General features: G+C 62.8%; 3 protein-coding genes across 9 annotated transcripts; all 3 read right to left on the reverse strand.

Moving 5' to 3' along the window:
- Positions 1-31: 31 nt before the first annotated feature.
- On the reverse strand, positions 32-6,530 carry NLRX1 (NLR family member X1). Of its 2 annotated transcripts, XM_085560232.1 has the most exons (11): positions 6,436-6,506; positions 5,745-5,775; positions 5,495-5,618; positions 5,272-5,399; positions 5,033-5,093; positions 4,578-4,675; positions 3,770-4,386; positions 1,968-3,382; positions 1,082-1,168; positions 748-999; positions 32-655 (listed from the first exon to the last, which is right to left on the reverse strand). In XM_085560232.1, the coding sequence occupies exons 4-11, from the start codon at positions 5,390-5,392 to the stop codon at positions 337-339; spliced, it is 2,970 nt and encodes a 989-aa protein (XP_085416358.1). In that variant the 5' UTR covers positions 5,393-5,399; positions 5,495-5,618; positions 5,745-5,775; positions 6,436-6,506; the 3' UTR covers positions 32-336. The 2 variants fall into 2 exon arrangements, with proteins under 2 accessions (XP_085416358.1, XP_085416357.1); XM_085560231.1 differs by lacking the exon at positions 5,745-5,775 and having other exon boundaries at positions 5,495-5,690; positions 6,436-6,530.
- Positions 6,531-7,770: 1,240 nt separating this feature from the next.
- Positions 7,771-20,705, reverse strand: ABCG4 (ATP binding cassette subfamily G member 4). 5 transcript variants are annotated; one of them, XM_021540490.4, is made up of 15 exons: positions 20,288-20,705; positions 18,648-18,885; positions 16,088-16,205; positions 15,880-16,012; positions 15,629-15,679; positions 15,346-15,491; positions 14,967-15,090; positions 14,660-14,774; positions 14,379-14,515; positions 14,199-14,297; positions 13,895-14,063; positions 13,305-13,405; positions 12,603-12,761; positions 12,391-12,509; positions 7,771-12,309 (listed from the first exon to the last, which is right to left on the reverse strand). In XM_021540490.4, the coding sequence occupies exons 2-15, from the start codon at positions 18,874-18,876 to the stop codon at positions 12,084-12,086; spliced, it is 1,926 nt and encodes a 641-aa protein (XP_021396165.1). In that variant the 5' UTR covers positions 18,877-18,885; positions 20,288-20,705; the 3' UTR covers positions 7,771-12,083. The 5 variants fall into 5 exon arrangements, with proteins under 5 accessions (XP_021396165.1, XP_021396163.1, XP_021396164.1 ...); XM_021540488.4 differs by having other exon boundaries at positions 18,648-18,936; XM_021540489.4 differs by lacking the exon at positions 20,288-20,705 and adding an exon at positions 20,087-20,240.
- A 502-nt stretch (positions 20,706-21,207) lies between these two features.
- On the reverse strand, positions 21,208-25,477 carry LOC146765469 (seizure 6-like protein 2). Of its 2 annotated transcripts, XM_085560238.1 has the most exons (5): positions 24,038-25,477; positions 23,674-23,808; positions 23,364-23,531; positions 22,835-23,038; positions 22,589-22,722 (listed from the first exon to the last, which is right to left on the reverse strand). In XM_085560238.1, exons 1-5 carry the CDS (start codon positions 24,102-24,104, stop codon positions 22,709-22,711), a joined length of 588 nt encoding a protein of 195 aa, XP_085416364.1. In that variant the 5' UTR covers positions 24,105-25,477; the 3' UTR covers positions 22,589-22,708. The 2 variants fall into 2 exon arrangements, with proteins under 2 accessions (XP_085416362.1, XP_085416364.1); XM_085560236.1 differs by having other exon boundaries at positions 21,208-23,038.
- Positions 25,478-25,564: the final 87 nt, after the last annotated feature.

Here is a 25,564-nt window from a genome sequence, read left to right on the forward strand (position 1 = left end):
AAGAGGAGATCAAGTCTTGGTACTAGTGTGCTTCAGTGGAAATAAAGAGGTGCACTTTAATGCTCCCAAAAGATTCACAGACAAGCCCCAATCCTGCTCCCTGGGGTGCAGGGGCTGGCTTTCAGCAAGCCCAGAAGAACACGTCCCATTTGCTCCTGGCCTGGTTTCTGTCCCATTCCCACACTTCAGCCTGGCCTGCAGATGAGGCTGAGCCCCACGCACCCAGCACCTTAGACAGCACCATCCACCCAGCATCTCCGGGTGGGCGATGGCACAGGGAATGTGCTGCTGGGCACACTCCACCGCCCCACCCCCGGCTGGTGGATGGGCAGCAGGTCAGAGGCTCCCATCCTGCAGTTCCCCCAGCATTTTCTTGACCTCGCTCTCGACTCGCAGGAATTTGGCTTTCCTCCAGGGATTGGCGGTCTGGCTGCGGCTGCTCTCCAGGTCCTGCAGGAGGAGGGCGAGGTGCTGCCGGACCCGCTCGCGGTCCCAGAAGGGCAGGTTCCTCTGCACCACGCTCAGGATGTGGGACCAGTAGTCGGAGACGTCGGTGCCCGCCGTGAGGAAAACCAGAGCCCTGACGCCGTCCCGGTCCATGCGCAGGCTGTCAAGCGCCCTCTTGCCATCCTCACTGATGTCGTTGAAGTAGAGGCTGGCACAGAGGCACAGGTGGCACACAGGTGAGGGCCGAGGGGAGGGACAGAAGCGCACAGCACAGGGACGGGGATAGCACAGCGCACTCACTGCACTTTGTCCAGCGTCTCGTGCCTTTTGGCCACCTCCACCACGCGCAGGGCCGCCGCGTCCGTCAGGGAGTTGTAGCCCAGGTTGAGCTCCTGCAGGTGCTGGTTGTGGGCCAGGTGCTGGGCGATGGCCTCGGCGCCGGCGTCCCCCAGCGCGGTGTGCAGCAGGGACAGCTGCCTCAGCGAGCGGTTGCCGGCCAGCGCCTCGGCCAGGTAGCGAGCGCCCTGCTCGCCCACGGGGTTGTTGGCCAGCCTGCGGGCACGGGAGCTCAGGGGGTGCCCGGCACGTGGCGGGCAGCAGCGGCAGTGCCGTGCAGGGCTGGGGCTGTACTCACCGCAGGCTGCTCACCGCACACTTGTCATGCAGGAGCAGGTCACGAATCTCCTTGCAGGCGTCGGAGCCCAGGCTGTTGAGCTGCAGACTGGTGCAGAGCAAGGCGTGAAGGTGACAGACACAAAATGGCTGTTACCTGTGAGCCTGGCAGCCCTGCCCGCTCCTTTTTGCCCATCACCATCCTCCCTGGGCTCCCCAAACTAGGCCACTCCAGGTTTCCTCTCCCAAAGGGAGCACAGTGACACCGCACCGGAGCATGAGCCAGCAGAGCCAGTGCCAGCAGGGCGAGGGGAAGGGGATGGCGGAGCCTTCAGAAGGTGGGTGAAGGTCAGAGGAGGGATCGGGGCTCCATCAAGCCCTCCTGAGCATCTGGAGGAAGGAAATGCGGCACAGCCCAGCTGCACAGCCCGATCCATCTGCGCTGAGCACGTCTCGCCACCACCTGGGCGGCAGGAAGACCTGCAGCTCCACAAACCTTCTGGAACGCTTCTGGGAACATCTGCACAGCCCGGACTCCCACCTTTGGGACAGCAAACTCCTCACAGAGCTAACGACACTGATGATGCCGGGTAACTTCCCGTAGGGACTCGGGTCTGCCAGGACAGCTGGCAGCCCGCCCAGCCTGTAGCAGCTGCGGGGAACTTCCCAAAAAATTCCTGCGGGAGGGTGAGCTGGGACTGCAAATCCCAGCATGCAGCGCCCTGGAAAGGCTGCTCAAGGAGTGCTGCATGTTGGAAGCTGTAGTTCCCTAGGTCTGCACTGAGGATAAACACGTCCTTTCCTAAGTTTTCCATACCTGGGCTCCTAAAGCATCCCTGTGACGGGCAGAGGTGAGAGAAAACCTGATTTCTGAGCAGTGCCAAAGGGCAGGAGGAGGTGGTACTCACTGGAGAGCCTTGCATCGCAGCAGCACGGGGAAGAGGGTCCTCAAGCTGCCGCTGTCCAGGTTGCAGGAGGTCAGGTTCAGCTCCTCCACCTCGTGAGACGTGGTGCTCATGACAGATGCCAGCACAGAGCACTTGAGAGGGGTCATCTTGACGGAGGAGAGGTTGACAGCGCGGAGGGAGCGGACGGCCTCGGCCGTGAAGCGCTCGTTCTGGAACTCGTGCAGGAAGAACAGGTAGTCCATGAGCTCCGAGGGGGGCAGGCCCCTGCGGCCCTTCCTGATCACCGTCTTCTTCATGGCCTTGGCGATCTCGAAGGCTGCCAGGTTCTTGATGGAGCAGCCCAGCTGCTCCAGGATGGCGCGGTTGCGGCGGGACAGGATCCCACCCATGAAAATGGGGAAGAGCTCAAAGACCTCATCATCCGGGGCCTCGTCGGGGTGGCGCATGGGGCCCTCCACGCCCAGGATGCTGGAGTTGATCTGGTCCAAGACATCGTCGTTGTAGTAGTCCTCCTCTTTGAACAGCTCCTCTGCCATGGTGTGGGCAATGGTGTCCTTGTCCTTGCCACCCACCCGGGAGAAGTAGCGAGGGAAGATCTTGAGCAGGTTGAAGAGCACGGGGAGGAAGCGCAGGGGCAGCACCTTGGAGATGATGTTCACAACCACGGCCACATCTTCGCTCACCTTCCCGAGGACCTCCGACAGCTCCTTCCCCACTCTCTGGGCCAGGGTTTTCTTCTCGCCCAGCACCACGTACAGGGCTGCCAGGTACTCCTGCATGGCGGGGATGGTGAACACAAAGGTGTGCTCCTTGCCCGGCTGCACGCACGGGCTGAGGAAGAAGCGGAAGACGTCGCTGCGGAAAACCTCCAGGAGGTTGAGCTCGCTTTCAGTCTTCATCTCCACCTCGAAGCACTGCCGCAGGTCCTCCTCTGAGAAGCAGGTCTTACGGGACATCACCCCCTCGTAGGCCAGCTTGCCCACTGTCTTGGCCACGTACTTCATCATGGAGATGTGGGTGGGGTCGCTGCTATCCAGCACCTCCCCGCTGAAGTTGAGCCTCAGGAAGCTGGTGTAGATGCCAGTCAGGGTCTGGCTGGGAGGAACCGTCCTGGTGAAGTAGAGGAAGTGCAGGGTGGTGCACACCAGCCAGCAGTAGGAGGGCAAGAAGCAGGCAGCCGTTATTTGGTTGTGGCGCTCCAAGTTCCTCGACAACATCTCCACCAGGTTCTCCTGCTCCGCTGAGCGCCCATCCTGGCTCTCCTCTCCGGAGCAGCCGGGCTGGCTGAGGCGCATCTGGAAGTAGAGCTTCTGCAGGTTGGTGTCGGAGAAGCCGCAGATCTCGGCGTAGCGCCCCACGTACTTGCCGGGGATGCGGCGCACGGCCGACGGGCGCGTGGTGACGATGATGCTGGCCTGGGGACACGGGCGTGGGTGAGCTTGGGGCTGCTCAGCAGGACATAACCCACCCAGAGGTGCACAAGGACCGCCCCATCCACAGGGTGCGGCTCACAAAGCTCCTGCACAAAGGGCACTGGATCAAATCTGGCCCAGGCAGAGGGGACAGAAGAATTCTCCCCATTCCCCCCCTAAATTCTGGAAGATCACAGCATTCATTACCTTACCAGGCCTCCCCAAAGATCCCACCAGTGACATGAGGCCACCTTGGTGAGTCCCTCCAGGAACAGAAGCTGCCTGCTTGCTCCCAGCCAAGCTGGACTGCAAACAATTACCAAAACATCCCCGTGATACTGCAGGGCTCACCCCCAACCTTTCCCCAGCACCAAGCAGGGCAACACCCACCTCGGGCAGGAGGTATTTCCGCAGCAGGTTGACCACGATGGCAGAGGGAGGCACGGGCTCGTTGGGGTCGCAGCACAGCTCTGTGCCAGCCAGGCGGAAGTCCAGGTTGAGGCGCTCCAGGCCGTTGAGGATGAAGAGCACCCTGAGGCCGGACGCTTCCAGCAGCGGCACCACGTCCCGGAGGTGCTGGTACTTCTTGGTGACCAGGCGCCGCAGGGACACGTGGGCGTGGCTGTGGGACAGGTCCTCGCAGGAGAAGGGGATGACCAGCTGGAAGCGGGGCAGGCGGCCGTGGCACCAGTCCACCACCATCTTCTTGATGAGGGTGCTCTTGCCCGTGCCCACGGTGCCGTAGAGCACCACGTTCTTCACCTGCCGCCCACAGGCGTCCACGTCAAAGAGGTTGTGGAGGCTGATCACCTTTCTACAGGGCTGCTGGAGCTGGTTCTGGATGGTTAAATCAGGGGAGGGCTTCAGAATCTCCTCCAGGGAGCTCTCCCGGATCACTGGGTCCACGTGGACGGCATCCAGAGAGAAGGAAGGGCCGAACTGCCTCTCCTCGTTGGGCTGGTGGCTGAACCACGCAGACAGGCTCTTCTGGTGCTTCTTGATGGCACCTGGAAGGAGGAAGGTGCTGGACATGACGAGGGTTGCTCACTGGCAGGGGACTGGGGAAGTTGCCTGCCCCAAGCCACTGCAGAGAGGGGACAGCACCCAGGTATGGGGAACCCTCACACTGCCCAGGACAGCAGCTGCCCCCACCCCGCTGTGTAGGACCCTCCCTCCAGACCATGGCTGCAAAACTCACCAGAAAAGGCCACGTTCCTCAGCTGGGACTGACCATGGCGAGAGGAGCTGGGCTGGGCAGAGCTCTCCTGGGAGTCTCCCTGGTAGTGAACACAGCTCCTGCAGGAGGAGGGAGAGTGTCACAGGGAGCAGCTCCAAACCCCACCTGGGGCAGGGTGGGCAGATCCCCAGCGAGGCTGTGGGAAGTGCTGAGAGGAGCCAGCTCACCCCTTCCTTCCCCCACACCACGGGAGAGCGCAGGGCCAGGGCAGGGTGAAGGCAGGTCAGCAAGCCATGGGCTGTGCACTCCCAGAAAACCCGTGGAGAGGCAGAGGAGGTGGGCAGGACTCAGAGCAGGCAGGGAGGTGGGTCTGGGTGTCTGTCTAGGTGGAAGCAAAGCAGTGTCCCCGTTGCCAAGGCAGCCAGCTCAGCCACCCAGGTGCTGTGACAAAGAGCCCCAGCCGTGTGACACTGTACCTGGGGAGGGAGATGCTGCTTGTGCCAAGGACCTTCCTGAGGAAACACCTGCCTGCACCACCTGGTGGGGAGGAAGAACGCACATGGTCAGGGATGGCCCTCTCCAGCCCAGCAGGGCTAACCCCACCCAGCTTCACACCTTGCTAGGGTGTGACAGGGCCAGGGGCTGCTGCCTGTCCAACAGGGACAGGCTTCCCTGGGGACAGGGCTGAGTGCCAGAGGCGCAGAGCCCAGCTCACCTGGCACGGCAGCGGCACACACGGACACGCTGCGGGTCCCCCTGCGCCCTGCCAGGCTCCGAGGCAGCTGTGCCCAGCTGCCCCAGGGCAGGCAGCTCTGGCACTGCACGGCCCGGGACATCGTCCACCTGAAAGACGGGGGAGGTGGCAGAGGGGCTCCGCGGCGCTCGGCAGAGCACGGGGGCTGCGGGATGTGGTGCAGCAGAGCCCTGCCCAGCCTTACCCGCCCCAGCGTGGTCCAGTCCGGCAGAACCGGCTGCGCTGGCGCTGACTCAGGCTCCCGCCCCAGCAGCGCTCAGCAGGGCGATCCTTCAGGAGCCCGGGCGGTGCTCACAGCCCCCGACATCCTGGGAAACTGAGGTGATGTCCCCCCACTGCACAGCCCCCAAAATATCCTAGGCTAGCTCAGAGGTCCGAGGCTGTGAGGGGAGGAATATCAGGAGACGGCAAAGATTCCCAAAAGAGGCTCTTACCCCGAAATATGTTGGTTCAGCTCTCTTTATTCTGTGGTGTCCATGTGGAGAGAGGGGCAAAAGAGAACAGGAATTGTCAGGGGTCTGTACAGACTTTGGACAGGGTGGGCTTTCCTGGCTCTCCCGTTGGGGCAGGAAGGAGGGTCCAGGATTATCAGATCAGAGCCACAGGGTCCCGGGGAAGGGGCACAGAGTGCCCAGGAGCTCACTGTGACACTGAGGCACACGGCGAAAGAGATAAGCAAAGCCCAGCCGAGAGGAAGGGACGAGCAGAGTGACTGAGAGACAGACAGACAGACAGACAGACAGACAGACAGACAGACAGACAGACAGACAGACAGACAGACAGACAGACCGCTCGCTCACACCTCCTACAAGCCACGCTGTTTACAGTCCCTTTATGCGTGATCCAGGTGGAGAAATTTAGGCTCGGGGCCGGGGGCAGAGGAGCTGACCTTGAACACAGGTGTCCCGAGCTCGGTGCCTCTGCAGCGAGCAAACCCACGCCGCGTTCCCAGCCCCTTCCCAGCCCTTCTGCTGAGCCGAGGGCCCTGCGGACGCTCCCGGGGACCCCTCTGGGACCCCCTGGCAGTGGTGGCAGCCGTGCCCTCCTCCCCGTGCCCTCCTCCCCGTGCCCTCCTCCCCGTGCCCTCCCGCGGCATGGCGCAGCCGGGGCTGGCGGCGGGGTTACCTCGTCCCGCAGGATTCCAGCCGGGATCGCCGAGCGCTCCAGCGGCCGGGCTGGCGGAGCGCCGCCCGGAGCTGCCGGGGCCGGCCCCGCTGCGGAGGCGGCTGCTTCGCTGGCAGAACTTCCTGCAACGCCATCCTGCAATGCAACGCCACCCTGCAACGCCACCCTGCCCCGTCCCGCCCCGTGCCCGGCGGCTGCCAGCTCCCCCGAGCCGCACGGAGAGCGGCTGGAGCCGGCAGAGACGCCCGCGGCTGCCCCGGCTTCCCTCCGCTCTCGCCAGATGTGCTGCGCCAGATGTGCTGTCCTCTGTTGGGAAGGATGGATAAATATGAGTGCCTGGCAGAAGATTTACAATAGTACAGCCAGGATGAAAACAATCCTCCCTGCTGGCTGGACAACGCCCTTACCTATAGATAGGTCCAAAAGTCAAATGGATTGTTTGATCTCAACCCCCAAAATGTAAAGTTCATCCCACACCTGTAACCCTCCCCTGAAGCATCAGGTGTCTGTGACCCCATTGGCCCAAGTCTTGTTCCAGCCCACCTTGAAGCCCCCTGATAAGGGGTCTCTGAGGGGCCAGACGCCCCCTTGGAATTTCCCCCCTCTTGGATCTTCCCCCCTCTTAGAACTCCCACCCTCTCCTGGAGCATCCTCTCTACCCCTTGTCTCTCCCCTCCCCATCCCCTCAGGCCTTGCCCCGTGCTGCTCTGGCAGCTCCAAGCCAGACCTTTCACCATCCCTAATAAACCTGATATTCTAGGAGCAGCCTTCAGAGATCTCTCGTCTCCATTCATCAAAGCCATCCTGGAGCCCAGCGGTCCCTACACAATTGGGTGTGCCTTGTCCTTTTTCTCCTTCTTCATGCCCCTCATGTCTCACTGTGGTGTTGGCATTTTTCTGTTGGTTCAGGCTGGGGACACACTGTCCAACGTAGGTGACAGATATTGGCACGTTCTTGTAAATGCAGCCCAGGGAGTTTCTGGTATTTAATGTTTGTCACATCCCACTGAGGGCAGAGCCCCACACGCTGCCCTGCAGGACAGAGCTGGGCAGGGCAGCAGAACATGTGAGAGATCAACAGAATAAACAACCTGGAAACCAGCACAGACCAATTATGGCTTCTGCTTTGGCAGGGGGCTGAAACAGAGACTTTCTACAATCTCAGAATCATCAATACCTCAGATTCCGACACCTGGGTGCTGCCCTGAGAGGTGCCAGCCCACCCAGGGGTGCTGGGGCTGAGGGGACCACACCTGCATATTTGCACCCCAAATTCACCACCCCCCATCACACGTGTGCCCTCGAGGCTCTCAGGAGAGGCAGACATCCAGGCAGTACACTATAAATATAAGTTTTATTGATGTGTGAAACCCAACAAGTACAGCTGGCATCTCGGAAACACCGACACGAACCGCGACATCTCCTCCTGCCCGACGCCTCCCGGGACCCTCTGCTGAGCAGCAAGCTGGCACCTGGCACCCCGACCCTGCGGGGCACTTACCTGCATGTACAGCCCAGCCTGGAGAGCCCCAGGCCTCACCTCCACCCTGCCTGGTTCCTGCCAGGCTGCAGCTGTGGGCAGCAGTGCCCTGGTCCTGCTTCACAGCCTCCTCCCAGCAAGGTAAGAAAGACCTGGGCAAACGCCACCCGGAGCAGCTGCCACAACAGAGCTGTGCCAGCAGTCTCCCTCGGCCTTCCAGCTGTTACCTGTGCCTTGTTTTGGCAAGCTGTGCCGGGGAGAAAGCAGCTCACACCTCTGGTCTGAGTTTCAATTCTCTCTGCCAGGTGCCCCCCTGGCTGACGTGTGCCCCCGCTGCCCAGCCTGCTGTGCTGACATGGCAAAGCTGGGAGGAAAGCACAGGGTGCAGCGTGGCAGGGACACACACAGAGCCCGTGGCACAGGGACAGGACAAATGCTGCCCACACACAGTGAGAAGGAAACACTGTTTTATTGCCTGATTTGGGAGAGGGGTGAAACCCTGGGAGAAGCCCCATCCCCTCCCTGCTCTAGCCCAGTCTGCCCTCCAGCAAACCCCAGCCAGGTGATGAAGCATTTGCTCTTCTTGTGCGTGTGACAAAAGTGGCCTGGACATGCATGGAGGTGAGTGGCCATGCCCCTGCCTGCCTGCCTGCCATCACAGCACCCGTGAGAGGCAGAACCTGACACAGCCAAAGGGGCTGAAGCAGCTTTTGGTGGCTCAGCTGATGTTCCCAGGGAGCCAGAGTGTTACAGGGAGCTCATGGGCACTCTGTGCCCCTTCCCGGGACCCTGTGACTCTGCTCAGATAATCCTGGACCCTCCTTCCTGCCCCAACGGGAGAGCCAGGGAAGCCCACCCTGTCCAAAGTCTGTACAGACCCCTGACAATTCCTGTTCTGCTCTTTTGCCCCTCTCTCCCCTTGGACACCACAGAATAAAGAGAGCTGAACCAACATATCTGGGGTAAGAGCCTCTTTTGGGAATCTTTGCCATCTCCTGATATTCCTCCCCTCACAGCCTCGAATCTCTGGGCTAGCTGATATTCAGGGGGTTGTGTGAGGGGGGGAACATCACCAGAGCCACACTTTGGACCCCCACCCTCATCCACTCAAAGTGCATCGCTCAAAGGCAGGGGCAGGAGAGGAGGTGTGGGGGAAGAAGCCTGCTCTCCTCCATCACACTCCTGATTATCCAGACGGGTTCTCTCCTGGCATTCCTGCAGCCAGGAGCACCCACGGCTCTGCTTCCCTGCTCTGGTAAAGTGCATCCTTGCTGCTTCCCTAAGGGCCCCCTGGAGCAGGATGGCTGCACCCCCTCCCTCTGCCGTGCCTGGGCAGAGAAAACCACCCAGGCAGCAATCCCCGGGGTGCTCAGCCCAGCCTGGGGGCTCAGTGCAAACTCGCATTTCCCTGCACCTTCCACCACCTCTGGGACTGTCCTTGAGGCGAGGGCAAGGACACCTTGGCAGCGAGGGTGCCTTTGCCCTGTGCCACTTCCCTCACTCAGCAGCCCCTTCACACCAGCACATTCACTCGTGTCCTGCTGCCCTGGGGACGAGCAGCCTGCCCCGCCACCCCCTGCCCAGAACCCTTGCCCAGCTCGGGGACAGCCGTCCTGCAGCTCTGGGGTTTGTCCTGGCCCTCTGCCCCGCAGTGGGCACACACCTGGGCAACTGGGATGCTGCACGGGCACAGGAGGCTGTGCTGAGCCCTCCTGGGCATCCCGGGGGTGCTGCCAGCTGCCCCATCCCAGCAGTGGGAGCCACCTGCCCTGGCAGTGTTGCTCCGAGCTGGGGAAGCCTTTTCCACGAGGTTTCTCTGCAAGCAGCAGAGCCTGGTCAACAAAGCGTGGGGGGCACGGCCAGTGGCAGTCCCTGGTGCCTGCTGGTAGCCCCTTTGCTCCACACACGAGTCCATCTTGTCCTGGTCCTCCTGGGAGCGCTGGTGGCCCTGACTGTGATGGCACAGGGCTGTCCAGGCGTGCTGGGTGCAGGACACAGTGCTGGGCACCGCAGCACCCCCAGGACCCATCACGAGAGCCCCAAATGCCAGGGGGGAAGCAGGAGCTGTGCACAGCTGCCCCACTGACACCTCCTGCATCTCGGCATCCATCCAGGGAAAAGCCTCAGCCCAGCACAGACCAGTCCCAGCCCAAGAGCAGGGCAGAAGCAGGGCATCAGTGCCATCAGCTCCAGGGACAGGGAGATGGAGAAGGGTGACAGCCCCACATCCCCCCTGCCCATCCGTGCACCCCGTGACAGAGCACAAGGATTGTCCCCCACTCCTCCGTGCCCCTGTGGCTGTGGTTGGCAGCACTGCAGCCCTCCAGCTGGCACAGCTCCACTGCAGGGCACGGCACTGAAAGGAGATCCAGGAATTTTGTGAGGGATGGTGAAAATTCAGACAACAGCCCCTGGAGAACCCTGACGCTCAGTGTGGAAAGGGCAGCAGGGTGTGTCCTGCTTCCAGACCCTCGGTGCAGGAGAGCCCCATGGCCAAACATTCCTTGATGCCCTCCAGGCAGGGAGACTGGGCTCTGCTGAGTGCCCAGCATCAGTGTCAGGCCAGCCCCGACCCAAGCCAGCCAAGCCAAAGCTCAGTCTCCAGGATTCTGCTGGAATCTGGCATTTGCCCTGCAATCCCTGGCTGCTCAGAGTGCCAGGAGCAGCATCCCCAGGCTGACTTGAGCCAGGGCTTGCCAAAACCCTGTTGGTTGCCACGCCTGTGGGTGACACGTGCAGCCCGGTGCCCGCAGTGCCAGCGCACCCACGGAGCCTGTGCTGTGCAGGTAAGCTGGGTGCTGTGTTCCAGCACAGCAGCAGATGCCCCACCAGCTCTGGGCTCAGCTCAGTTCCTCTGGAGAGCCACAAGGTGCTGAGTTGCCTTCTCTCTGCAAAGCGTGGGACTCTGGAGCAGCCACCACGTGCCACAAGGGACCTTCTGGTACCAGTCACTAAGTGCCAAGGCCTTCCCAGTGTCCAGGTCACCCGCTGCAAACAAACCAGCCTGGGATCTCACCTGGTTTCCAGTTCAGGCACTGCTGGGACCCCCTTCTGCACAGTGTCACCCTGAGGGGGTGGCACTGTGACAGGCCAGGTGTCCTTGGTGTCCCTTCCTTGCACAGTCAGTGCTGAGCGAGGCTCGTCTGCCCTGTCCTGCTGAGACAGCCCCAGTGGAGCTGGGGGGGAGAGGTGGCAGGGAAGGGCTCAGGGCCAGCTCTCCTCCTGCAGCAGAGCCTCCAGTGATGACACAGCTGAGCCCAGCCCTGGTTTTCAGCCTCCTGGCACGGGCAGGCTGTGGGAACCCAAATCCTCCTTGCTCCATGCAAGGGACCAGTCACTCCTCTCCGTGTTGGTAGATTTGGCTCAGAACTTTTTGTCTCAGACCCCAGAGACAACAGGGACTGAAGTGAGACTCCCTAAGGTCTGAGAACACAGTCCTGCTCCCACAGACCCTGCTGTGAAGATCCCATCTCTGAGGATGATGTGCCAGCAGGAGTCTGAGACAGAGCCCCACATCCTCCTCTACCCCTCCACGAAGACTGGGATGCAGTGGGGTTTGTGGGGAGGGAAAAAAAAAAGAAAAAAGGGGGAAAAAAAGAAGGAGGGTTTGTGCAGGAAGGAAAGGGGGATGAAGCAATCTCTTGTGGTTACAGTGGCAGGAAACTCTAAAGCCTGGTGCAACGTCACCTATGGCATCTTTGGGCTCTTCTCAGCACTGACTCACACGCTGCTGGCCAGGACGAGGAACGGGGCCACAAGCTGCCCTTCCAACTCTGCAGCTCTCTGCTCCCAGCCCAGCCCCAGCCCAGAGAGGCTCCTCCCAGCCGTGCTGGGCTCAAACCACCCGGGCTGGGCTGTCCCTGGTGTCCCCAGGGCAGCGCCAGGCAGGGACAACAAGAGGGGACCCAAGCTCCGTGGGGCTCGCCAGTCCCGGGGGGGAGAGCGGCACATGCCGGGGCTGTACAAAACGTTTTTGCAATGAAGAGTGTGTGGAAAGGTTAAAACAGTTCCGAGATGTCTCAAAACCCTTCTCGACTGAGCCAGGCCTGGCTGGCACCTCCCAGTGCCTCCACCACGGTCCGGGACCTGCAGGAGCACCGTGTCCATCTGCAGAACATCTCTCACAGCAGGCCAGGCCCGGGAGCGGCACCGGGGCCCCACGGCCCCTTTATCTCTCAGATTTGACCTTGTACCTGAGGACCAGGTAAGCCAGGAGCCGCAGGATGACGAAGAAGATGCCCAGGATGAGGAAGTCCAGGTAGAGCTTGGCCTCCTCCACGTCCAGCTCCTGCAGGATCTTGATGGGCTTTTGGAAAGGGCAGAATTCCTCGAGGCACTCCAGGTCCTCGCGCTCCATGGCATAGATGGTGAGGATGACCCCCTCGAAGCCGTACCTAGGGCAGAGCACACCCCCAGCGTCAGCAGGGTCCAGGGGAGCCCAGGACAGCGAGCTGTGGCCAGAGCTGGGGGCCCACCTGACGTAGGAGACGTAGGAGCTCCACTGCAGGTAGGTGGGGATGGTCTTGAAGCTGACGAAGAAGCCCGAGAAGAGCAGCACGGGGATGGCAGTGACGGGTCCCACAAAGGTGGCCACCTGGGGAGCAGAGGGGGTCACGGCCCTGCCCCACCCCACACGGTCACGGGGCCCCTTGCAGCTCTCCAGAGAGGAGGCAAAGCCCCGGCAGACCTGCAGGGAAGTGGAAGCAGCTCCGATGAGAAGCCCGAGGGACTGGGCCACCAGGGCCGTGGCGGTGGCCAGGGCGGAGAAGAGCAGGAAGCGCGTGGCCTCGGGGGGCTGGCCCGTCATCCAGTAGACGATGCTGCAGTAGGCGATGGGGCAGATCACCTGCAGGGGACAGAGACACCAACACCACCCTGCTGGGCCCACCACGAACGCAGGGAACCCGCCGGGAAGGAGGGAGGATGTCTGACTGCAGCTCAGAAGCTGAATGGTTTCTTTATTATAACTGCACTACAATAATCAATATACTATTTAAAGGAGATATTAAAACTACAAACCTACTTTTTCTAACTGCCATATCCAACTCACTCCCAACTCGTGCTCCTCTCTGAGAGCCCAGCCCCAGGTGGGTTGGATTGGCCACCAGGCTCAAACAATCCTCACCAGAATCCAACCAAGCATCACCCCAGGTAAACAATTCTCCACACACATCCCACGTGGGAAAAACAAGGAGCAGAAATAGAAATTTTCTCTTTTTTCCTCTGTGCTCCTCAATGAAAAAATCCTGAGAGAGAGAAGAATGTGCCTGCCACAGGGCCCCACGGCCATCCCCACCCCACTGAGCTCCCTGGGGGACGAGGGACCCCTCCCTGGGGCACCGGGGCTGTGCCAAGGGTGCCACAGTCACCAAATCCACGGGAAGCTCACCTGGAAGGGCACATCTGCCATGGTCTTGGCCAGGTAATAGGCTTTGAGGCTGTACCAGTAGTTCAAGTGCTCCCTCAGGAATACGGTCATCTCCTGGGGGACTGCAGGGAAACAAGGAGTGAGCAGCAGCAATTCCCTGCCCTGGTGTGCTCCAGCTCCTCTCCCTGGTGCAGGCAGGTGGGATGCACCAGGTAACCCCCAGCCTGCATCATGAGAGGGTGCCCAAACCTCCACTGGGGAAAAAAAAAAAATCAGTGACTGATATGGGAAATTTCCACGTGGAAAAGTCAGCTTGGGGCTTTGCAGCAGGTTTACACACATTTTCTCAGATTAAAAAAAATAAAATATTAAAATTCCAGCATTCTGCTTTGAGCCAACAAGGGTCAAATAGACAAATTATAGCCAAATAAAGGGCAAAACTGCAATACAGGAAAACAGAAAGTTTTCCCGTGTTCTTCAATATTTTTTTTCCCTTCTCTCTTATTTTCCCCATTTTGCCCGATCCCTCTGGCACACCCACACTGCCCCACAGCTGGAGCACCCCAAGAGCTGGGAGCAGCGAGGGGGTTTTGGGGCAGGGAGCTCCTTACAGGTGAGGATGGTGGGCATGAGGGCGGCGAACATGAGGAAGAGCATGGAGAAGAAGAGGAAGCCGGTGTTGTTGAAGACCTTGCCCGCGTCGTTGCCGATGTGCAGGTAGAGCAGCCCGATGAGCACCCCGATGCAGATGTGGGACATGAACCGCAGGTGGGTCAGCACCTGTGGGCACAGGGGGGCTCAGCAGGGCAGGACCACACCCCAAAAACATCCCAAGGGAGCAGCGGGCAGCCCATGGAGCTCCTTGCTGCTGCCAGCCCCAAAAAACCCCAACCCCGAGGTCTGGCCCGGCCTCACCGTGTCCCGTAGGATGCAGATGAAGGTTCTCTTGAAGAGGATGCAGAACTGAGTGGAGGTGCTGGTGGCAAACGTATGGCTCTCGATGTGATCCACGTCCTGCAAGGCCAGGGGGACGCGGGTCAGGCTCGCGCCACGGGGTCCCCGCTGGCACAGGGGGCTCCTCTCAGCTCCACTCACCGTCCCACACGTTGGGCACGAGGAATCTGCCTTGTCAGGGCTGCTCTTCTTCTCAGCCATGGTGCACATCCCGTTCTGGACAGCGCGGAACAGGACGGGGTTGAGGTCCCCGTACTCCCCTGAGGCCACCTCGATGACTGCGGGGGAGGACAGGACCCCTGAGAGGTGCTGAGACAACCAGCACCGAACAGGAAGGGCACTGGCATCTCCCTTGGGCAGCCCCCAGGGCTCGGGCACTGGGTCTGGAGCTCGCCACCCTCTGCTGGGGTGGGGACACTCACTGAAGTCAGCGGGGTTGTGGTACGTGGGGCAGTGGAGGCCGAGGCCCTTCAGGTAGGGGATGAGGTTGGTCACGACGCCCTTGAAGATGCACTGGCCCTGGCTCAGGATGTAGAGCTGCACGAGAAAAGCAGAATGTGGCAGGCGCAGGGCAGCCAGGGCACTGTCACCCGCTCCTGCCCCAGGGTGACACAGCCACCCCTGCCACACCCCGGCCACACGAGCCCCCAGGTCAGATGCCTGCAGCCCATCCCTCCCGTGGCCTCTCTCCTGCTCATGGGGCCAGAGGGAGCCTGTCCCAGCCCAAACCTTGTCGAACATCTCGAAGAGCTTGGCGCTGGGCTGGTGGATGGTGCAGATGATGGTGCGCCCGCCCTGAGCCAGGGAGCGCATCAGGGACACCACCTGGAAGCAGGAGGCACTGTCCAAACCGCTGCGGCCACGCAGGACGGGGTGGAGAGACAGGGACAGCAGAGAGAGAAGAGCAGAGTTGAGAGGGGGAGAAGAACATCCTAAAGATGCCCCCACCTGCCTCCCCTTGTGGGCACCCACCCCTCAGGTCGATGCAGAAGAGCGTCAGCCCCAGGGCACTGTCCCATCCCGTGCTCAGGTGGGCACCAGAGGGTGCTGGCCACGGCAGCAGGGGCAGCCCAGCTGGGCAGGCAGTGCTGGGAGCCCTGTGGCTCACCTGGTGGGCTCATCGAAGAACATGACGGGCGGGTTGTTGACCAGCTCCAGGGCGATGGCCAGGCGCTTGCGCTGGCCCCCCGACAGGGAGCTGGTGCGGGTGTAGGAGCACTCCAGCAGCCCCAGGGCCGTCAGGATCTCGTTCACCTGTCACACAGCCGAGGGTTCTCACGGGCTTTCATCCCAGCCCTGCCGCCTCCCTTCACCCTTGCCATCCCCTGCTCCCCTTGTGCCCATCGTGGGGAGAGCTGAGGGGGTCTGGGCCCAGCCTCCTCTGCACTTACCAGCTCCTTCTTCACCTCCTGCTTCTCACTGAGCTTCAGGTTAGCAGAGACCTGCAGGGAGAGGACCAGGGAGACACACCCGTCAGAGGCAGGGGACAGACCTGGCTGCACCATGCTCCCACCCTGTCTGCTCGGGATGAAGGGAGCACGCACAGCAGGGCTTTATTTTCACATCCCAGAACTCTTGGAAACGCCTGATGTGGGCTCAGTGCCCACAAGGAGACAGCCCAGAGGATGTCCCCAGAGCTCACCATCATGGCCTCGAGCACGGTGAGGTGTGGCAGCAGCATGTCATCCTGCATGATGTAGCAGGACATCTTGCGGAAGGTGCGCAGGTCCCGCGGCCGCCCGTTCACCAGGATCTGCCCCTTCATGCCAGTCTCCCTGCAGGCAGCAGGGACGTGGGGGGGATTGGCACAGCCCTGCGCCCCCAGCCCCGCTGGCCACCCCCAGCCTCACCTGTAGCCAGCCAGGATGTTCATCAGGGTGGATTTCCCAGCTCCCGAGGGGCCCATGATGCCAATGAGCTCCCGCTGGCAGAATTTCCCTGACAGGCATTTGAGGAGAGTCTTGTACCCTGCAGGGAGAGAGCAGCAGGGGTTTGGCTTCCCAGGGGCTGCCACGCCATCCGGGGGCTCTGTGTGCTCCATCAGCATCCCCAGGGCTCTGGCCACTGCAGCTGTCACCTCCAGCACGATCCCTGCCCTTGCTCCTTGGCTGATCCCACTGATTCCCAGTGCTGAAGAAGCTCCTGACCTGGATCACAGCAAGGACCAGGGAAATCCTGCTGCTAAGGAGGATTACCGGGCTGTGGCACTGCTCCTGGCCGTGTCTTCAGATGCTGATCCCTAAGGCCAGGGGGGAGGGCCAGCTCCGAGCAGGGCACAGGGGGCAGGCAGAATTCCCAGTCCGGCTGTTGCCTTCATTGGCATTCACGCTGTGGCGCCCGGCAGCAGCCACTGCTAATCAGACCTGGAATTATCTCTGCTTTAAACGCGGCTGATTAGCATTTTCTGGCAGAAGGAACATGATGTGTCGGGAGTTTGGAACAAACACAGCCTCAGGCTCTCAGGAGCTGCCCCTGAAATGGAGCCCTGGCAGGACACCAATGGGATAGGGGGATGAAAACCCCACGGACCCAGCCTGAGCATCCCTCTGATGGATCTCTCTGTGCCCCACGGGGACAGCCGCTGTGGGGCAAGGGCAACAAACGCAGGCTGGGGGAAGCCCAGAGCACTCAGCCCCACCTGGCTGGGGTAGCCCTGAGCTCGTCCATCCCCTGGGAAGGTCACCCGCACCGCCATCCCCCGCTCCTCCTCTGCGCCCCTCGGGAGCCCCGCGGCAGGAGGGGGTCCCGCGGGCAGGGGGGTGGCCAGGGGGCTGCTCAGGGTGGCCGGGGGCCAGCAGGGCTGGCAGCCCCCCCCCGGCAGCGCGCACGGCTCCGCACCGCGCATGCTGCTCACGTCGGCGCCACTGCAGCTTGCGCAGCGGTTACTCCCGTTCATTGACTGCCGGTAACCTCCGGCTCGGCGCAGCGGGGCCGGCCGGGGCTGGGGGCTGTGGCCAAAGCCACCGCCGGGGCTGGGGGCTGTGGCCAAAGCCACCGCCACCCGCCCGAACGGGGCAGAGAAGCGCTCCTCCCTTCCCCATCCCACGGACCCCGCGACCCCTCGGCTCGCTCCCCCCCGGTCCGGCTGCCCCAGCCTTCCCCCGTCCCTCCCTGCAGGGCACTGGCCCGCTGGCAAGCAGCCGCTTCCCTCCTGGGTGCTACGGCACAGTCCGCCCGCGGCTGGGCCATGGATCCTTCTGGGATGCTTCCCCAGCATCCCAGAAAAACAGGGAGGCATCATCCCAGAAAAACAGGGAGGCATCATCCCGGCAAAACAGGGAGGTATCATGCCAGAAAAACAGGGAGGCATCATCCCAGAAAAACAGAGAGGCATCATCCCGCATCCCAGAAAAACAGGGAGGCATCATCCCGGCAAAACTGGGAGGCATCATCCCAGAAAAACAGGGAGGCATCATCCCGGCAAAACTGGGAGGCATCATCCCGGCAAAACTGGGAGGCATCATCCCGGCAAAACTGGGAGGCATCATCCCGGCAAACAGGGAGGCACCATCCCGGCAGATGTCAGGGCTGCTCCCAGCGTGTTCCAGCGCCTTGCTTTCCCGAGCTGCACGGCCCGGGGACAGGGGCAGAGCCCCATCCAGCATCCCTGGCTGGCAGAGCCCCTCAGCGAGCCCTGTGACCTCGGTCCCCGCCTGCCTTCAGCTTCTGCAGATCAGCTCACCCTCCATCTTACCGGGCTGCCTGATTGGCATCCCATTAACTGAGAGCGCTAATTAAAGCAGACTACCACCCACCAGCTGCCATCTGCCTCCCCTCTCCCCTCCCTGAGCTCTCGGCCAGAGTCGCACACAGGGAAGGGGGCCACGGCCTCGGCTGCACAGGGAGAGGAAATCCCCCACAAACCACACCTTCTCCTTGCCAGGCTCTGAGCTGGGGCACCCCTGGGGTCTCCTGCTGCACCCCACAGTGCTGTCATACCCCGAACAGCAGGGCTGGGGAACCCATCCCATCCATTGTACCCCAAACAGCAGGGCTGGGGAACCCATCCCATCCATTGTACCCCAAACAGCAGGGCTGGGGAACCCATCCCATCCATTGTACCCCAAACAGCAGGGCTGGAGGAATCCATCTCATCCCATCCCATCCCATCCCATCCCATCCCATCCCATCCCACCCCACCCCACCCCTCCCGGCCGGCCCAGGGTGTCTGTCCAGGTTTCCCTGGAATGCGCTCTGCCTTCCCCTGGCATTTCAACTGCTGCGGGACACGAGCCTTGCCTCCTCCCTCCCACGGGCACCCGGCACAAACAAGCAGCCACAAAGAGCCCCTGGCGCTCGGACGGAGCGGGGTGAGGTCATGGATGGCACGCAGAACCAGAACGGGAACGCGGTGCGAGAGCCCTGCAGGTCCCCTCCCCTCCCTGCCCTTCCCCACCCGCCAGCTCCTACCTCTCTTCCTCCACCAGGATCCCTCCCGCACGGAGTAGGACAGGTCGATGAACTCGATGTTGACAGCCGAGCGCTTCGGCAGGTGGGAAAACCTCTGCGCCTCCGTGATGTGGTTCTCCACCTTCTTCAAGTGGGTGGTGAGCAGCGGGGCGTCCGGAGGGCCGGCGTGGCACACCGCGTCCTCCAGGGCGATGGAGACGCAGGCGGGATCCATGCCCTTCTCTGCCATCCCGCCGCTCTGTGGGGAGCGCACGGGCATCGCCTGGCAGCGGGCTCCCTCTCCCCGGCACTGCAGGGAGCAGCCCACAGCAGCTCCTGTCTCTCCTTCTCCTGCTGGCTCCAGCCCCGCCGGCCCCTCCGCCCAGCTGGGGCCAGCACCCACATCTGGCCGGGAGGATGGAGCCAGCCGAGCCTGCGCTCAGGGCGACGAACAGCAGGATTTCGTTCAGCTGCACAGTCAGTAATTCCTGCCCCTCCTGCAGCCTGGGCCGGCTCTGCTGCCTGAGCTGCTCAGCTCCCCCAGCCCCGCGGGTCCCTGCCCCAGCCCCGTTTGTGCCGCTGGGCCCAGGATGGGGGGTGGGAGAGCTGATGTCCTGCCCTGGGCCTCCCCAAGGACTCTCCAGGAACCAGCCCTGCCCTGGCCTTAGGGAACACAGGCACGAAATCCTAAACAAGCAGATGATTCCAGCTGCTTTCACGCCGTGCTCCTGGGGCAGGGCAGTCCTGGGAGCATCAGAGCCTCAGACAGTGCCGGGGTCCCCCCGGGCTTGCTGCGAGAGCCTTACCAGAGCAGGGAGGGGGCCCTGCTGCTGCCATTCCTTCTCTGCCTGGCTCATCCTTTCACCTTCCGGGCTCTTTGGGCACAGCCTCGGAGGCCAGGCCAGCCCTGAGCCGGGGCCGTGGCGCTGGCAGACCTTCCCCAGCGCTGCCCTGCCCGCAGTGCTGCCCAGCGGCTGCAGCGCGGCCGAGCCCCGCGTGTCCCGGCTCGGCTCGGCTCGGCTCGGCTCTGCGGCGCCGGGGATGCTGAGCGAGCAGGGCGGGGAGCGCCGGCTCTCAGCGCCTGCGAGGGGCTCGGGGATCACCCCGGCAGCGGCAAAAGGAGCTCGGGCCGTGCCGGAGCTCGGGCTGTGCCCTGCACCCATCTCGCCTCCCAGCCTGCGGTGCCAGCGCCTCGCTAACCTACATTCCCGGGGCTGCGGGCAGCGGCTCCTGCGGCTGCAGCGCTCCCACGGCGCCGGCAGCTCCGGGAGATCCCACCCAGCCCACCCCGGCCGCAGGCAGACCCCGCTCAGCGCTGGAAGGGAGCCAGCCCAGCCCCGGGGAAGGAGGGCTGGGGGGTTCCCCGCCCGCGGGTCCCCTCCCGGCATCCGCGGGGCGCAGCAGAGGGGCTCCGGGGGTGGTGGTGGGGGGCAGCGGGCTCCAAGCGCCCTCGGGCTCACCTTGACTCCTCCGGCTGGGCGTTTGCGGAGCGCTAAATCCCGCAAGCGGCTCTCCGCGGCTTAGCCCAGCCCCGCGGCGCGGGGTGGGGACGGGGAGGCTTTGCCCGAGGATGCTCTTCCTTCATCCCTGCTCCCCGCCGGCCCCTCCATCCCCAGCCCCCCCCGGGCCCGCCGAGGCTCCCGGCCCTCCCGCAGCCTCACCTGGCAGGCTGCGGGGCGGCGGCTCCGCTCCCGCAGCGCCTCCGCCTCGCCTCCTCCGCAGACAAAGGGGCGATGCCCGGGGGTCCGGCCGGGCGGGGGGCGGCTCGGTTCGGCTCGGTTGGGCTCGGTTGCGGTGCTCAGCGGCGGGAGCCGGGCTGGGCGCTGCCCCCGCGAGTGCCCGGCCCGGGTCTCCTCCCCATCCCTCCGCGGGGCTGGGTGGCAGGGCGGGCGGGGGGCTCCGGGCCCAGCCCCGCAGTGGCTAGCAGAAGCCCCGCAGTGGCCAGCAGCCCCCCGGGCCGGGCTGCTCGGGGGCGCCGCTCTCCGCCAGCCCCGTGGCCGGTGCTGCCGGGGCGGGGAGCAGGATGGGCGGCAGGATGGATGGATGGATGGATGGAAGGATGGATGGGCTGCCCGGGCGGGCAGCGCTGCCAGGCAGCGAAAAATCCTCTTAAAGGGACCGGCCCTATTTCCTCTCGCTGCCTGCCAGCAGGCCCTGAGCATCCCTGGGCACACGCCCGGGGTGTGCCAGCCCTGCCTCCGCACCCCCCTGCACCCCGGTGCCGGCTCCCGTCCACATCTGACACAGCCCCCACAGCTCCCTGCCCACCCCAAACCCCCCCGAGCGAGCCCAACACACCCCAAAGGCGCTCCTGCCCCGCTCAGCCCTGCACAAACCCTGTGCAGACACCCCAAAACAGGCACGGCGTGCGGGGGCTTGGCGGGGTGACAGCTGGTGACAAAGGGCCGTGGCAGGGGGGTGTCCCTTTGGGGTTTTACCCCCAGCACGCCCCCCCTGGAGCAGCTCATCCTGCAGGACCTGGATCCCCCTGCACCCCCCCGGCAGCACGCCTGGCTCCCTCCTCGCTGTTACTCACACCTCTCACCCACCACAGCACTTAAACACCAGAGACATATGGAAATGAGTGGCAGCAGCAAGAGTATTAATTAAAAAACCATCTGTTGAGCCAAGGAGAGCTTTCCCCACCCCATGCCAGCTTAGGGCTGGGACAGATCTCAGGGCAGGAGCCAGGCAGAGGAGAGCAGGGGAGGGCACGAGGAGTTTTCCATGGAGCCAAGCTCCTCAGGGAGGTTTAAGTCGTGGAGCAAAAGGCACCTGGGACTCGCTCAGTTCTCTCCGTACCCAGCTGCCTCCCAGCCCTGGGGCACTCCCCGTTAGCAGGTCCCAGCCCTTCCTCCCTGCAGGGGCAGAGGGAGGGCCTGGGAACAACCTCAGGGATGCTGAACCCCTTTCTGCTCAGCTGGGCCCAAGCTGGTGGCCACGAAGCAACCAGCAGCTGCTGGGGAGTCATTGCAAGGGGAAGGAAGCAGGGATGGAGCCTGGTGCCACAGGGACGTTCACATCCCTCTAATCCCCAGCTGGGACCTTCCTGAAGTGGCCTTGTCCACAGCTGTGTCCCCGTGGTGGCTCACTTGCTCAGGCCAGGGGCACAGGGAGCCTGTCCTGGTTCTGTCACCTGTGTTCAGGGCTGCAGGGACAGAGAAGGCAGCAGAACCTCTTTGCACGACAGGAGAACCCGTGGGATTCCCTGCAAATATATTTTTAATGCCCCGTGGCTGGTCCTGCAGCACCCTCAGCAGTACCATCAGACATGCCCCAGCCCACCCTCTCCTTCCCTTGGGGGATGAAACTGCTTCCCTGGCTGCTTCCTAAGCAGCCAGAGATGTCCTCAAGGAGCACAAAACTGCTCCTGGCTGGAGCCAAATCTCTCCCTTTGTGGGCCCAAGCTCCTGGAGGAGAAGCCCCTGCAGAAAGGGGCTCTCAGGGCAGGAGCACAGACTCCCTGGAAGGAGCAGGACCAGCAGCAGTGCATGGAGCAGCCTGCAGGGAAGATTTTCCACCTGGGAGATGAGACCTTTGCCCACTGTGCACCAGGGAGGCTGCAGGGCAGCTGGATTCCTCAGCAGTGGCTGCTGCAGCCCTGGCCAGGCTGCCGTGTCCCTGCCGTGGGGACAGGAGGCAGATGCCACACTCCAGCTGGCCTCAGCGAGCTCAGAGGGCAGCTCCACCTCCCAGCTCAGGGCCTGGAATTACCTGACACGGAGAAATCACAGCCTGCAGCACTGAAGGACAGCTCTTCAGCACCGGGCACAGGCACAGGCGCTGCCTCCCCCCGAAAAGGGGCTCTGAGCCCCCTCTGGGAAGCAGCCAGGGAATGGGTGCTGACAGCACCATCCCCAAGTCCAGCTGCAGGAAACACTCCCAGATCCCAGTCCCAGAGCATCCCCGGCCCTGGAGAGGCTGGGATGAGCCAGCCCTGCAAGAGTGAGTCCAGAACATCCCTCAGATGTCACCTCGGGACACACAGAGCTTATGGAAGGAGCAGACACTGCTGGAGGCAGGCAGGACCCAGGGTGGAAGCCTCATGGGGCCAGTGGCCACAGCCCTGGGTGGCCACAGCTCTACCTGGAAGAACCTGAGGAGAGCAAAGAGCAGATTTGGAGCTGTTTGCAGCCCCCATCTCCCAGCGCCAGCCTCCCCCCGAGCCCAGCGAGCCACGGGCGGGCAGTGCCAGCGCCGGCACCCACCGCAGGGCACATGGCAGTCGCACTCGCAGGTGTCGCAGCGCCGCAGCCAGCGGGGCCAGCCCGACGCCTTGGTGGCACAGGCCGAGATGTGGATGCAGCCGCTGCTGAGGAAAGCTCCCAGGAGCTCCGGGCTGCCGCACGACGGGGAGCACCGGCCGCCGGTGTGCCGCTCGCTGAGCTCCATGCGGCCGCGCAGGCAGATCCCTGCAGGGGCAGAGCCCGTCCCGGGGGCTCAGCCGGAGCCCTCCAGGCCCAGGAGGCTCTGGGGATGTGCCCAGGAGGTTTTGAGGACGTGCCCAGGAGGTTTTGAGGATGTGCCCAGGTTTTGAGGATGTGCCCAGGTTTTGGGGATGTGCCCAGGAGGTTTTGAGGATGTGCCCAGGAGGCTCTGGGGATGTGCCCAGGAGGCTCTGGGGACGTGCCCAGGAGGCTCTGGGGATGTGCCCAGGAGGCTTTGGGGACATGCCCAGGAGGCTTTGAGGATGTGCCCAGGAGGTTTTGGGGACGTGCCCCAAGCGCTGCTACTCACGCAGGCAGGAGGGTTTGGGGGTCCAGCGGCCGTCGGGCTGGCAGGCGCTGGCGGGGTCCCCCAGCAGCAGGAAGCCGGGCCGGCAGCTGTAGCGCACCACGGAGCCCACCCACCAGTCGTTGCCGTGCACCACCGAGTTAAAATCCGCCTCGGGCCGCCCGCAGTTCACTGCGGACAGCGATGCAGCCGGCGCTGGCAGCCCGGGCACGGCCACCGGGACAGCCCCGGGGCTCGCCGGCCAAGGATGCGGGTGGCCCCGGCTGCTGGAGGGGACACCCCCAGGGATCCCCCGGCCTTGCCCCGGCTTTACCTCTGCAGAAGGATTTGTAGCCCAGCCAGCAGCAGCTGCCGTTGCCGCACTGGCTCCTCTTCAGCTCCTTGTGCCTGCCCCTGCAGCCCCCCACGCAGATGGGAGCCGTGCCAGACCAGTACGTGTCCAGCTCTCCTGGGGCCACCGGGGGCAAGGACAGCGCTGTCAGTGCTTGCCCAGCCCTCAGAGCCCCGCAGGGACGGGTAGGAGCCCACAAAAACCCATCCCAGCCCTTGCTGTGCTGAGTGCAGCCAGCTCAGCTCCCAGGCCCCCTGTGCCAAGCCTTGCTCTGGCTCCTTACTGGGCAGGAGCGGTGCCAGCTCTGGGCACCCCATCACCCCCTCATCCCCCAAGCCCCTGTTACCTTCTGGGTCCTGGCAGGAGGCGAGCGTGGCCAGCACGGTGAGGAAGAGGAGGCCCGGTGCCATCATCTGCCCTCTTCCCCTTGCCCCTGCAAGCCCAGAGCCCTCTCTGCTCGCCCAGGAGAAAGTGAACTTGGTTTGCCACACACCCCCAGGCCAGGGGATGCTGCAGGACACGGGGGGAAGGGAGGAGACATTCCCTTTAATGCCAATCCTCTCCCCAGCAGATAATCTCTGGCAGATTACCCTGCCTGGGCAGTGTTTAAAGGGCCACTCCCCGCAGCCAGCCCCAAACCCAGCAGCAGCAGCACAGCCAAGTTTGGGGCACGCAGGGGAGGGCCAGGCTGGAGTGCTGCGAATGCAAAGCTGGCACAGGGCCCTTCTCTCAAGGCATCCTGAGCCCAGCTCTGCCAAAGCCAGCCCAGCTCTAATCCTGAGCCCAGCTCTGCCAAAGCCAGCCCAAATCTACCCCTGAGCCCAGCTCTGCCAGGGCCAGCCCAGCTCTAACCTGTGACAGGCACATTCTTCTCTCTCTCAGGATTTTTTTCATAGAGGAGCACAGAGGAAAGAAAAACAATTTCTATTTCTGCTCCTTGTTTTTCCCATGTGGAATGTGTTTAGAGAATTGCTTACCTGGGGTGATGCTTGGTTGGATTCTGGTGAGGATTGTTTGAGCCTGGTGGCCAATCCAACCTCCCTGGGGCTGGACTCTCAAAGAGGGGCATGAGTTGTGAGTTAGATATGGGAGTTAGTTAGAAAAAATAGGTTTGTAGTTTTAGTATCTCCTTTAAATAGTATATTAATGTATTACAGCGTAGTTATAATAAAGAAACCATTCAGCCTTCTGAGCTGGAGTCAGACATCAGCATCTTCCTGTCAATCCACTGGATTCACCTGAATTTACAATCCTAACCCTGAGCCCAGCTCTGCCCCAACCAGGCAGGGACAGGAAGGCTGGGCAAGGCAAGTGCCCGGGGCAGGGATGCTCTGCCTGGAGCAGGGAGCAGCCTCCAGCAGTGCTGTGCTCTCACAACACTCCTGCCTCTCCTCTGGAGGTGCTGGGACCAAGGGCTTTCCCTCAACACCCCGAAATTCCAGCAGCTTTTGCTCAGCTGCTCCAGAGGGAGCAATGGGGAAAAGTCAGTGCCCAGCCAAGAGCAGCAAGGTGCCTCCCTGTGCCCCCCATGGCACATCACCTCCACACACAGGGCAGGGAGGGCCTAAATGGCACTCCAGGGACCCCAAATTCACCCTGTCCTCGTCCAGCCACTCCAGTTCACCCTGTCACTTGTCCCTCTGGCTCTGCTCACAAGCCCAGGCTACTCCATGTTGCAGCCAGCCCTGGGGAGGCAGCAAAACTCAGCAACACGAGTGGCAGAGCTAAACCCAGCCCTGCAGTGCCACCTCTGGGGAGCAGCACGCTCCAGTGCCAGCTGCAGAGCGCCAGGAGCGCCTGGCAGCTCCTCGGTGCCCACCTCCCACGCTGCACCAGCCCAGTGCCATCCCCAGCCCAGCACGGCTGGCAGGTG

The sequence above is a fragment of the Lonchura striata genome, chromosome 24 (assembly GCF_050655825.1).
Source record: "Lonchura striata isolate lonStrDom1 chromosome 24, ASM5065582v1, whole genome shotgun sequence".
In the NCBI taxonomy this organism is placed as follows: Eukaryota; Metazoa; Chordata; class Aves; order Passeriformes; family Estrildidae; genus Lonchura; species Lonchura striata.